At 33.8% G+C, this 14,692-nt stretch overlaps 1 protein-coding gene across 1 annotated transcript; it reads right to left on the bottom strand.

Moving 5' to 3' along the window:
* Positions 1-438: 438 nt before the first annotated feature.
* On the bottom strand, positions 439-1,001 carry LOC131876028 (EG45-like domain containing protein). The gene is made up of 2 exons (XM_059220791.1): positions 881-1,001; positions 439-731 (listed from the first exon to the last, which is right to left on the bottom strand). Exons 1-2 carry the CDS (start codon positions 999-1,001, stop codon positions 439-441), a joined length of 414 nt encoding a protein of 137 aa, XP_059076774.1.
* Between the last annotated feature and the right edge of the window lie 13,691 nt (positions 1,002-14,692).

The following is a 14,692-nucleotide window of genomic DNA, read 5'->3' as shown; positions in this document are numbered from 1 at the left end:
TGCAGCATCTATTCTGTTTGACTTTTCCAAATAAAATTTAAGCCCTTTTTCATGATAAAATAAAAGGGAAAACCGAAAATGACAAATGAAAAATAGTGAAAATCCAATGGTTAGGATGGATTTCATCGTCTTGCGTCCCTCTTGAATAATATACACAATGGAGACTGCAGAAATGAACTGTATGTTTCAATAATTCTTATTTAATTAATTTAAAAGAGGCATATTCATAGCGCCCTTCTTCGTACATCCCACTCCAACAGTAAAGGTAGTTATGGTTATGGCAGCATCTGCTAAAATATATGCTGCTGCTTTTATTTATTAACAATAGGGTTGCCCAGGATGCAGCTCAAACCCTGCATAACAAAGGATGAATAATTCACTGACTATATCAAATAATATTACGGAGATGAAGAGAAGAAAAGTAAGTGAGGTAGCAGCTTACTGTTCATAGTTGATTTTAATTTTGCCTTCATCAGGATCGGCGATATCAGCGAAGACAGCTTGAGATAAATCGATGGTGCCAGCGCATCCGGAGGGGCAATAATCAGCAATCTTCACCACAATGGATCCCCTCTTACACGGCACGGGAACGCCCTCATTTGTCCCGCCAGTGCAACTCACTCTGTAATGACATCCACAGGCGCCTCCGTTGTCCCAGAATGCATCACTTGCCGCCGCAAACAAATCTCCCACTGGAAATTGCGAGGGGTCGTATCCATAGCACGACGACGCTTCCAAACAAACCAATCTCTATCAAACTCATCATAAACAAGAATTCCAGTTACTACCTTTGATCAAAATGTTCGATCAATCACTAGTACAGCAAACGGCAATACTCAAAATCATTAAATTTGAAAGCAGTTAATTAAAATATACTTACGGACATATGGAGGAGTATTAAAAGTGGCAGTTCCCTCCTCAGCCATACAGCAATACCAGCCCCACATAAAACTCATCACGAAGATAGCGCGCCAAATGCTAAACATAGCTCCACCTGCCATTCTCTCTTAAAACTCTCGTCCTTGACTCTCTTGCTCCTCAAAGTGCTGGAATTTGTGAATGTTTAGTATTGCAGGGGAGTTTATATAGAATAGAATAAGAGGGAAGAGGTTAAGCGTATCTCTGTCTGAGTCTAGTCAATGGAGCCCATCTTGATGCGAATATTATGTATCATTGTGTGTCTTCATTGAAGAATTTCAAGAATCTACATCAACAGAACGATATATTAACTAATGATGTGCTTTGATTAAGGAGAGCATAAGCATTGCTTAGCAAGCTTTCCAAAAGTGTTTATCAACATCTTTGATTAATTATCACAAACTCAAATACTAAGAAGCAATATGAACTACTTGTCAAATCATAGAATCCCAAGATCACAAACTCAAATACTAAGAAGCAATATGAACTACTTGTCAAATCATAGAATCCCAAGATCAATTTCATGCATAGTAAGGATGTATTTATATAATCTATCTCTATCAACACCTAAGGCGTAATTGAGTTCCAAAATGATCATACAGATTTAAAGGATAACAATTTGCATTAGACTCATACATAAAAATTGAGTCTTTTTTATATTTAATTGTTCACCAAAATTGTCTCTATAAATGTGACATCCAACACAACTCCATAGTCTAAATTGTCTCCTAAATTTTTTTCCATGTCTTTGAATCAAGCATCCAATGTATACATTCTCCTATCAAACAAAAGAAGTCCATTGAATATATAACCACCTAGAGAAGCAAACCTCTGCATACCATACCTTGTTTATTGTAACTATATTCTACTCTCAAAGATCATGGGGTAGTGATCAAGGCCTATAAAATGTTTAGTTAATGTGAAAATTCCTTTACCATGTAACTAAGTTGGCTCATATGTTTCATTACATAAAAAATATAATACTTGGTAGAGAATACAACAACAAAATTTTGTTTCTGTCCTTTCCCTTATACCAACCCATCACATTGCTATGCTAAGTGTATATGGGCTCACCAAAATTTCCTTATTACACAAAATCACTTGACATAATGTTAGTAAATACCTTTGATTACTTGTTGATTAGTCTATTGGACCAATAGTAATCAACCCTATACCCTTGACCAATGACATAGACCACTAAATCTTTAATTTATTTCATCATCAGCTATAAACATAATTAATTCATTTGGCTTCAACAAATAGGCTAAAGCATAAAGGACATGGCATGCAACAACAATCTATTCATCTAAGTTCAAAATAATGTAAACTATGAATAAATCCATAACTAATTGTTTAATTAAATGCGAGTATATTCCAGTTCAATCTTTAATTTATTTCATCATAATCTATAAACATGATCTATTTATTTGGCTTCAAAAAGAACCCTACACCAGAAAGGACATGGTATGTACAACAACAATTCATTCATCTAAGTTCAAAATAATGTAAACTTGGAATAGATCCATAACTAAAGATTTAGTTAATGTGACTATAATCCTCTTCGATGCAGTTTGTTTTTCTCTCTTTCCAAGAAAATACACAAAATAATCTATATGTATGCATAGACTATAAATATGATTAAAATTATTTCCACTTAAATGGTAGTCATTTTTACCAATTTACTTTATCTTATCTGACCACCTTGTCATGTTAACACTCTTTGATCAAAGTCGAGAGATATTAGCTTGTTATTTCATAAATTCTTAATGATAATAGACAAATGATCTATCATTAGAGGTACAAAATGGTTCAATCTCTCTATAGGATGTAGGATTATTGAGATGAGTGGTATGTAGGAAGTCTTAGCAGTGTTAAATGCATTAAATAACTCAAACCATATGCAAGTATTTGATTAATAGATGTAATGATTGGTAGATACAAATAATTTAATAAATGAGTACTTTAATTATTGAAAAATACATGAAGAATAAGGTTAACATGAATATGGACTCAAATATTTACAACATAAGGATTATAGAATTGATATCTAGGCAAGTATCATGGCACAAAGGCATGATGTGTTCCAGATTATAATATAATAGATTGGTAACTAACACATGACACAATTAAGACACAAGTGAATAATTTGGGTGATAAACATAAGATAAAACCTTAGTTATCATATCTCAATATGATTATAAATGTTAAGCTACAAGATTATAATGAAGATCCAAAAAAGAGATAATTTAGGATGGGTAGTAGTAGCTAATAATAGTTTTACAATTAATTATAAATATTACACTAAAAATCCCTTTAGAGATGCTTCAGTTCTTTGATTTTCCCATATTTGAGGCATATTTATTCCTAAACTCCTCTTATTTTCTCATATTTTAGGCAAATTTATGTTCCTAAACAATTGTCTCTAGTCCATATAATTTTGAATACCATCAAATTTTTTTTATGCATATCATAGTTTTTGTCACATTATATATTTATGATACGTATTATGCTAACAACTATTTTTGCTCACATGCTTATTATAATTGTGTTCTATTTTCATGTTCTATTTTCATTCTCTATTTTCTTGAATCCAATTGAAGGGGGTCATATTGTATAAATAACAATCTTATTCTTAGCATCTAAATATTTATAGGTGCATATATTGAAAGTAATAGCTATTCCAAAATAGATCTAAACCAAATGACACGCTGATTCCCAAAGTATTACACCACTATACTCCTACCATATATTTTGATATTTGATGCTTCACTTTCAAATAATTAAAATTTTCTAACCCTTCTCTCCAATTTTCTGTTTTGATTTTCATTGAGAGTTAAAAAAAATATAGTTGTGCATATTTTATTTGCATGATGTAAGCTACTCAGTGCATATCTATTATTTATTTTTTATTTTCTACAAAGTGCACATGTCAAAGAGGAGTAAAACATGAAAAAAACATATGCATCTATTAATTTATATGGAATCATATTTTTTTATTCTAAATATTTATATTCTATGAATGGTTTTTAGTACTCTTATACCATTTTCATGATTCAATTTTTCTTCAAAGTGGTGATAAATTTTCAATGTTAAATTTGCACAACAAATCTATTTTTTAGCTTTGATCTTATTTTGATGGAATTTCTCAATCAATGCATATCAACAAACAGAACACTCTTGTTTAAAGTTTGGTTTAGTCCCTAATCCTTTGTCTATACTCATCTATACATATTTATATAGATATGACCATATCCCATCATTAATTTTCCTTTCTATTATTTGCCATCAATATTCACTTATTATTTAACTAGTATACTCATATCCATAAACCCATTCTCCATTTCAATATTTATACTTCCATGTTATCACTCAATCCCAAGATGCATGAGTTCAATGGTATGTCATGCAATATTAGCCCTTGAATCAATTTTAAATATAATCGACTTACTGTTTTAAAAATCTATATTCATCTAGCTTGGTACATGCTTGAGAAATTTCTTTCTTTCATGGTATTTATAGACATTCAATCTCTATTTAATTAATACAACAAATAAATTAAGAGTATAAATTCAAGTCACTCTAGAAACATTTTTATTTCAATATAGAAAAAAAATTATAATTTGCATCAAAATCATCTGTTAGACTTGTATATGTGTTTCGTTTGAATACATTGATTATCGTGCAGGTAGCTTTACCAAGGGATCAACCAAGAAGACCACACAAACCTCGCAATCTAGTGATCCTTCTAAAACATTTTACATTATCACCAGTTGTTATGCATCAATAGACATTAGAGTCAAGTGCATTGTAGCTTTTAGTAGTTCATAATGAACTTGATCAAACCCAGGTATTATAGATCATTTTAGTAATTTAAGATATTTCTATAGAACACGAAATTTGTCCATCAAGATACTCATTTTATTTATATGAATTCAAACTATTTATTGACTTATAAATAATAATTTTTAAATATATTTTTTGAATAAACATATCATAATAATTAATACTTTTATTTATACAAACTTTTATAAAACTATTATAAAATATATAAAATTATCTCCTATTTGTTTCTTACTATAAGATTTTAAAATATTTATCTGTTTAAATAATTAATTGATCGGAAATTGATAAAGTAAAAAATAAATTGATTAGAACTGAAACAAATACTATGGACACCACTGAAATGGACGGTATTCTTTAATTATTCTTATTAAGTCTATGTCTGGTCATTGCCGGCTATTTTCTAGTGTTAACGACGGAGACTAATGGAGTTCCATTTAATCTAAAAGTTAATAGTATCTGATTAGTTGAAGACTTTGCAGATTTAATAATTGTATATAAACCAAAAAACCACTTTTATTTAACTTATCGATAATGATTAAGCAATTAATTTTTGGATGGTTGTCGTGGCATCATCTAAAATTTGCTAAGCACGATTGTTTTTTTAGGGGCTAAAATTCAACTTCATAAATAGACAATTTTAATAAATTTAGCATTTTTTAAAAAAGTATCAATTAAAATTATTTAAATATATAATTATAATTTGTTTATGGATATAACTACGTGGCACCCACCCAACTATTTTTTCAGTGTAATTTTAATGATTAGATAATGGATAATTTTTGAAAAAAATTAAAGACTAAAATATAAATTAAAAAGACACTTTCTATTATTATTATTTATTAAATACAAAAAAATATATATTTAAATCTAGATTTAAAAGAAACAAATCTAAATTAAAAATCAACTTCCTATTATTATTTATATTTATTTAATGTAAAAAATAATTATATTTTAAAATCTAGATTTAAAAGAAACTTCCAATCTAAAAAATTATGTTTTAAAATCTAGATTTAAAAGAAACTTCTAATTTTTCCATGCAAATCATTTCATATTCTAAAATAAGACTAAATTTTAATAAATATTAATCATATGAAATTATTTAATCTATGCTAAAGGTAAAAATTCTTTAATTTTGATATCTCTCGGCATCTACATAAATTTTATTTACAAAATATAGGTATTCTAATTCGTAAATTATATTGTTTTCTTAAATTTGATATGGATATAAAATGAAAAGATTTTTTTTAAGTAAATAAACCTGTGGGCTTAAATAATTAAATAATTGAACATATGTTTAATAAAAGTGTTGACTATGATAAACATTGTTCACTGATTTACTAATTTTTCTTTAATCTCTTTCACATATAATTATTCCACTTATCCAAACATGTGCATAGAATTGAACTCCAATAAGTATTTTAAATTGAGTTAAAATTAATGTTACATTCTAGATACCTAATGATTCCTCTTGATGATAATAATAAATTAGAGTTTGTTGCTTTGTAAAGCATCTTAGCAATCAATTTGAAATATTTCACATTTTTTACTTAGTTTGTTAATAGTAATTGGAATGGAATAGAGTAAGTGTATACACTAAAAAATGGTTTGGAGATAATTAATTGAATACATAGTTATTTAATTAATGAACCTTCCCTAATTGATTAAATACGCAAGTGAATTAGTTAATTCCCCGTTTCTTCTACTTATAAATTAATCTAAGGATTTATTTATTTAAGTCTAGTTTCAATAATCCCCCTTGATTATTTAATCTAAATTAATTAGTTCCCCCCAATCAAATTTCATTCTTCTAATCCTATAATTAAATAAAATAAATGAATCATTTGTTGCACTAATTATCCATTTTCCAATTTATTTGAATTTCTAAATTCAAATGAGCACATGGCTCCTACCTTTAACCACCTCTTGACCTAACCCATCCATTTGTCTCTGGATCTAAAAAAACCTATCCTTCCTAACTTACACATTCTAACCTATTTCTAAACCATTTGGAGTGTACATACCCCTTTGAGGACACATGGCACTTTGGCCACATGTCTTCTCCTCTTTGACACTTACTCTCTCATGAGGAATGTGTTGAAGATACTTGCCACTTGTCACCATAGAGATGACATCTATCCCTCCCTCCAACCTCTTCTCCAACTTCCTCAATCCTAGCCTTTGATATCTCCAGATCGAATCCTAACCGTCCATTCCCACCACCTCAGCCTTGGCCTAGGAAATCTTATAAATACCTCCTATTTTGAATATCAAACACCCCTTGCATTATAACTTAATTACATTGTTACTATAGTGAATTTACATCTCTTGAGCATTTAGCATGTTTACTAATTAGAGCATTTTGGCATCTTTAGCATAATTTGAGCATCATAATCATGATAATATAGTTTAGTTTGAGCATTTATCCTGCTTATTATAGCTTAATTTGAGATCATTTCATCATGATCCTGCATCATCTTAGAAGCATGTAGCTACCCATATCTTGAGTTGTCATCTTGATGGTTATTTTTTGCTGCTGAGAGCCACACCTACACACCTTCAAGGTCCTCAAGATTAGAGGAGGATGGAACATTTCAAAGGAGGCTAAGAGTTTGTATTTGTTTTAGTTTTCATTTTCTTCCTATTTTCATATTTGTTTCATTTGTGTTTGTTAATAATTGACACTATTTTTAACCAAAAATTAATTGGTGCCCACTGTGGGGCCTGGCCCCTTTGATTTCTAACAAAGTTTATTGGTATTTGAAATTTTATGAATAGGTTCTCACAAATCCATAAAGTAGCATTCTAGAAACACATATTAGATTTGTCAACACTCTTGGTCTTTGTACTAGTGTCCCGTCACCTCAAATGGTGTTCTCATGATCTTCTATTGTGCAACACAGAGGATGTGCCCCTCAATTCTATCTTTTCTCTATTTTGGTCTTTTTGGTCTCTTTTATAGTAATTTAAGTATCTTTTTCAATATTTTAGGTTGATAAAACAATATTTCTAGTCAACAAAACCATGTTTTTGGTTAAAAAAGCAACGTTTTGGGTTTCCAAAAGAGAATTATGGGTACAAAGAATAGTGTTTTAAGTAATTAATATATAATTCTAAGTAGTTGATTCAACATTTTCATGGTTTGTTCTACATTTTTTAGTTATGCTCATAAACTGTCCTTTTCCTTAATCTGATTTGTAGTTTGTTGATTTATAGGTACCTTATTCACTGTCAATTACCAAAGTTATTAAACCTCTCACTGCCAAAGAATGAATGTTAAACTACTACCTTTAAGTGCAGCGACGTGATTTTGTATTTATTTTTGATAAATCAGGCACATATACTAATTACAAGAAAATGAATCAACATGTCTTGTGTGTCTTTGATGATGGGCGAGTATGCTCTTAGCTTTATAGGTGATCAGAAAGCTAGACTCATCTTTTATTTTATTAGAGCATATCCTTAGTAGGCCTGCCCCCCAAGAAGCCTATAAGGTTGGTGAAAAGGAATGACCCAAGTGGCTAATGGCTAACGCCGAGTAATCCAAGCCACTATAAACAAATGTGTTTGTGATGAAAGTCATAGGTGACAAGTGTTACATGTTGTCATAATGACATTATGCCTCCCTTAGTGCTTATAGCATACATTAAAAATTTTAGAGCGTAACCTCTACAAATTGGGAGACCTCCTTTAATGGAGTAGAAAACACTTTTGATTTTGACCACTCAAATGGACCCTTACTAGTTCCAAGTTAATCTAGAAACCACCTTTTTAGCATTGGTGTGTTAAGTTCAATGCAAGAGGATAGCTGGTTTTCTTCCCAAGATACTCACCATATGTATTTCCTTGAGATAAGATAGAAATTTCCATCTTCATATAAGATATTTATAGATTTCTGTAAAAAGGGTGATCAGGTTATCCTTCTAGTCCCAGAGGCCCCTATCTATACCTCTCTTGCAAAACCAAGATTGTAAAACACTTCTCAAGGTGTTGAGCATTCGAGGTAATGATATACCAAGATGTGGGCTGAATTTATCACATTGCATCAGAATCCTTAGGATAAATCTGATTGGTGTGTTTTTATGTTGTAAAACCTATGAAAACTTGGGCTTTGTTTGAGCCTCAAAACATACACTTGGTGCGGTAATTTGGAATGAAGCAACCTTTTGACAATCTGTACTCTATGTTTTTAAATCACGTGAAGATATCATCCATTGAAACTCAACAAAAACTTCAAAATCAAACTTCAAACTATCAGATTTACACATTTCAAAATAGATTATCTATCTGGGTCCAAACATTAGCTCTCTAGGTCTAAACATTATCTCTTTCAGTCCAAACTTTAGCACCCTAGGTCCAAGCATTGAAGTGCTCTAAGTATTAACTTTAGAGTTTTGGGTCTTAACATCAGCATTCCTGGTATTAAGTTCAGTGTTTTGGCTCTTAGAATCATCTTTCTCTATCTTAGAAACAATATTTTTAGTTTAAACTTCAACGTTTTCAATCAGAACCCATAGTAGTAAGAAAAAAATATGTAATATAACTGCAAGATGGGTATATCATCATAGTGCCAAAGTTATCGGATCTAAAGTAGAGCACATGAAGAAAAATATAGAATAAAAACTTGGGTCAACGTGGAAGAAGGCTAAAGATGCCCCCAACACTTTGCATCATTCCCAAATATCAAAAAGGATACAATAGATAGAAGAAGTAGAGAGACAAATAGAAGAAGATGAATGATATAAAATCTTTTGTATCCGAACACCTACAAAGTAAGTCAGGTCCTTTGAGAGGGAACAAACATATAAAGAAAGCACGAGGGAAGCACAATCAAATGCACACACAAAAAGATGGACGAGAATGATTATTATCCTAAAGGTCATCCCATAGGAGATCATCGTGCTCCCATTCTAGATCATAGGGAGAAGGGTGACAATCTCAGAGAGGGACTACCGCAAGAGCTTCACCGAGGGCCTCACCAGCAGTGAGAGAAAGGGATGAAACAACAACAATGTTTACATCCACAGGGTCATGTGAAGATCGTTGACAAGGCTCAGATGTCCTCCAAGGAGTTGAATGTAAGTAAGCCTCTATAGAAAAAGCAAGTGACTCACTCAAAGAAGATGAGATAGAAAGAATGTTGCTAGCCTCCGGAAGAGGGGAAGTGATAAACTCATGAGAAGGTGGAGCCTTCTCAATCACACACAAAGACAAGCAAAGGAGAAGACACTGAAACAAGCAGAGAAAAGATTGAGGAACATAGTGGCAAGGGTTTTTGCTACCGGAACTCTAGAATGGAGCCCTTCTCAAGCTTGTATTTGGGTCAGACAAGAGAAGCAAATCTCCTATCAACACTAGCAAGATGAAGGACTCTAGGAAAACTTTGATGTTAGAATGTCCACAAAATAGGGAGAACAAATAGAGTTGTACTAGATACCACCTGCGTATGCAACATGTCAATAGGTTGAGAAAATAGAGGTCTATCCAATAGAGAGGTGATGAGGGCTTGGTCCAAAGGAACAATGAAAACTTGCACCCACTTAAAGGGAGGCTTATTAACAAGCCTCAAAGAAACAAGAAGTAAAACTAAATATGATGCACAAATAGGAGCAGAAAATGAAATAGGATTGGATGCAATAGAACTGGGTGATAAAGATGTACCAGAAAAGTGTAAAGAAGCATCACGCTCTTGAGCTTTTGCCCATCGAAAGTGTTTATGCTCATGTACATTCTTATTATGATGGAGATGAGGGCCACCAAGTGAAGACCGAGAGGACTCGGAAACATCGTGCTCCATAATAGAGACCTCCAAAACTGTGTTAGAGATAGGAGAAGGCTCAACCAATGGAACAAGAGGTGGATCCAAGATGGGTACTAGATCCACAACAATAGGTGCCCTACCTCACTTGAGCAGTAGTGGGATTAACTAAGAATGTTGATGTAGAATATGAAGTAGGAGCAAGTGACGATGAATGAAGATGAGAAGAATGCCTCCTTTTCTCATATCAAGAGGGTCAAGTGATATTAGCCATGATGGGGATCTCGAGGGGAGGGTGGGATGCAAATTTTGACAGTGTGGGTGTCTTTCCCTTATTTGCACTAGCTTTTTTTGTAGGAACAAAAGACACCATTGGGGACTATGTAGTTCGGGGCAGATGGGAAGGTCTATTCAGAGGGACAGGCTTAGCCTCAACACTCAATGATGAGGAGACATGAGGCACTACCGGATCCAACATGAGAATAGACATAGCAAAGGTTGATGCAAGAAGAGGCAATGAAAAATTAGGTTGAACAGATGTAGGGGCCAGCTCCCCCATGTTATACTGATAGTATGCACGGTACATCAAGTCATCATGGTGAAGAATGGGCCCCATTGGAGTAAGCCAAAAATGATCTAATGAAAAGTCCACATGGCCTACTAGGGGTCAATATCCAATATTCTAGATGATATGCATTGAACCCTCATTGGGAAAAATTGAGATATTTATGAATTACTAAAGGCACCACCTCCATAGAAATCAACCAGGGAATACATAGCTTTGCTCGAAATAGGTCTAATTTAGAGACGATAATAACTATAGAAGATATTACCTTAGGTCCCATGAGGACTGTCAAGGTGATACTGCCCAAAGGAGGGATAGAGAAACCATCATGTATCCTTAGGGTTGTTTGCTACTCATCATATGCAGGCCTATGCCAACCGTTTCTGAATAAAGTCTCCTCCTTAATGAAATTGAGCTTGCATGATGGGTCAATCATCACACGCATGATAGTTTGACCATTCAATCGATTGGGCATGTATAGAGGAGTGGGTTCTCCATAATATGGGGCATCCAGATGGGTGAATAATACGGACACATCATACAACTTCCCTTTCTTATTGGGAGGTGAGAAAATAGGGGTGATGGTGACCATATTCACAAATGGACCATCATCCGAAGAAGGATTTAATGCAGAGATGAAATTCATCAAATGTATGGGAAATGGATCGATATAGATCTGCAAGTCACTATTGGTCTTGTCAATGGACTTGTTTGACTTATGTTTTCGCACGTCAACTTTGATTGCACCACTATTGATGTGGTCTTGGACAATGTGATGAAGATGATAACATCGCTCAGTATCATGACCAGGCACATGATGGTAATGGATAAATATTGATCCATCATACCAACATGGATAGGGTCTACTATTAGACAATGGTCTAACCTCAAGAAGGGTGATTAGATTGTCTTTCAACAATCATTGCATTATGCTTAAATTATAGTCATTCAATTTAGTGAAGACTTTATTTTGTTCTGATCAATGCATAGCAACTGGTGGAGGAATAGACACAACATTAGCTACAACCTTATTCTTCCTAGGCCCTTCCATGGACATGCATGCAAAGGACCCACTGTGAGGGTTCGAAGTAGAATCTCTAAAATATAAAATAGTGTTATGGTAGTTCATAAGTGCAGAACCCATATTAGTAAAGTTCTAATATTGATTGAGAGATAGCTTCTCCCTCTATGCCGGTTATAGATTGCCAATAAAAACACACTACAAATTTTTATTTGGCAAGGAAAAGGTGATCCTAGTGGAGATTGATTGATACCTTGAGATAAAATATATGACCTTTTCATTGCGCTTTTCTTTACAATGAACAAGGTAAGAAATGGTGGCCCTACTGCAAATGTTAGCATGAAACCTCTTAAGGAAAAGATGGACATGAGCTTATCAAAGGTATGGATGGAATGATTTCGCAAGGAGCTATACCATTATAGTGTGGTTCCCTTAATGGACCATGAGAATAGTTTAAGTAGCACAAAGTGGAAGCTATGTTAGTCACTGCACATGGTCATAAAGGAATCAATGTGCACATTATAGTCATTGTCATGATTGAACCTATCAAACTTTAATGATTTAGTTGTGGTAGGAAGGATAGTGTTCAAGATAATGATATAAAAGGGACTCTTCCTCTAATATGAAGGCATAGATGATTGACCAAAAGCAAAGGCCACGTTTGTGAGTTGCAACTGCAACTATCCCATGTTTTCTAAGATGGTATTCAAAACAAAGTTTGCAAGTGGAGGAGTTAGAGGTGGGCTAGATGTGATACCACCTCCATGAGCACCTCTAAGAGATCCACTGCCATCGAGAAAGGTAGTGCTATAGGTGACCATTGAGACATGAGCCACAATAGAGGCAGAGGGTGAGCAACTAGACATGTTTGTATAACCCAAATGGGTAGATGTGGCAATGATACTAGTGATAGTGGGTCTAGGATCAACCATGTGTACCACTAATCTAGGCATGCCAACACCAAGTTGAGGACCACAAGTATTAGACTGACCATCCTGAGGAAAGGCACCAACTAAAGGCACATGGCTCCCAACAATCATAGATAATACCCTCAACATCTCTAGGCCCATCTATCCAAGATCAACATATATGTCAGAGTGCTTACAGTATTTCCAACCTAGGGGAGGACATTCTCCCAATTTAAAAAACCCTCAAAATATGTCAGGTTCTGCTCTAGCATGTCAATTTGTTTGCAACCAATAGTAAGAGAAGAGTCATGATCAACAAAAGGAGGCAAAGATGGAGTAGAATTTCTCAAATAATTTGTTCTGAGAGTTAGATTGTGAACCGGGTGGAGAAGGACCCCCTATCAAAATGGTCTTAAGGGGATGAGAAGCCAGGAATTTATTTTGGTCAGGAAGTTGATTATTAAACATCGAGCCATGCAAAGGAGTACTATAACCGTCGAGAGGAAAACTCTATCTAGATGACCTTCAGACTACGACTCTTGTGGCATTCTGGGTGGTAAAGCTCACAGACGAGTCTTTCGACGCTGAGACCACACTACAGAGACATGAGATGTTTCAGATGGAAAAATGAGGTTGTAAGATACACTATGTTTTGTTTGTTTGTTTGTTTTAATTGAAACAAATAAAATTAAATGAGATTGTATGCAACAAATTGAATGATGCAAAAGTAAAACTCATTCATGTCAAGTTCACCAAAATGTAATGGAGGAAATTTGTCACCTCAAGGATGATAAACCCAAGATGACAAACCAATCCTCAAATACCTCAATTATACTGGCGCTAAGGGTAAGCTAGGGGATGAAAATAATAGACTAAATCAACAAATTGCAATCCGAGACTCTCAGGGGACTCTGCCAAGCCTTTTTCTCGAGGAAGAGCATGCAAGTCTGGGACACCAGCGTGGTGTGTTGTTGTCATATGTGAACGACGTACAAAAATTATACAGGGAGTACTAGATGCAATTATAATGGAATAAAAACATAGAAAAGGATAAAAATAAGCTAGTAAATGTGAATTACAAAATAACTAGGATAAAGTAGAAGGAAAGAGATGAAAATAACTCACAATTGGTTTAGGATTTGGGCCTCCTGCAAAGTGACCACTCTCTCTCAATTGTCTATCTCCACACAAGCGAGACAAAAAATGTTGGGGGTTATATTTTGGAGTCTGCCTAAGTAAGACCCCTATTTTGAAGTTTCCACCTCCACGAACAACCCAGATAAAGCCACAAGGAAATAAATGATAAAGATGATTTCAAAAGATAATACAAGATAAAAGAGTGATAATGTGTAAAATGAATGAAAAAGAGAATGAGCAAACTCTCATTTTCGAGATGCTATGAAAATGGTGTTATGAGCTATTAAGAGAGTTGCAACAATGTTGGTCTTTGTGAGAAAATCTATGAATGATGCCCAAGGAGATTGCCCGAAGACCCAACTTGTAAGAAGTGATCTCAAAATACTAAAAGATCCCAAAAGTGTCATCAAACAGGAGAGATATAGACTTTGGACCAAAAAATAACATTGGTGGGAACATGCAGGGGCATTATGATTCCTTCCAGGCACAAGCATAATGCTCAAATGGCCACCTATGAACTGTCAGATTCGTGGGACACTAGCACA

Source organism: Cryptomeria japonica, chromosome 5 (assembly GCF_030272615.1).
Source record: "Cryptomeria japonica chromosome 5, Sugi_1.0, whole genome shotgun sequence".
Classification (NCBI taxonomy): Eukaryota; Viridiplantae; Streptophyta; class Pinopsida; order Cupressales; family Cupressaceae; genus Cryptomeria; species Cryptomeria japonica.
The sequence above is the reverse complement of the archived record's forward strand: the minus strand, read 5'-3'. Positions and strand labels throughout refer to the sequence as shown.

Coding starts and splice junctions, on each gene's coding strand:
- LOC131876028 (XM_059220791.1), bottom strand. CDS start 1,001: ATGGCAGGTGGAGCTATGTTTAGCATTTGGCGCGCTATCTTCGTGATG. Junction 732..880: donor TAATACTCCTCCATATGTCC/GTAAGTATATTT, acceptor TTTGTTTGGAAG/CGTCGTCGTGCTATGGATAC.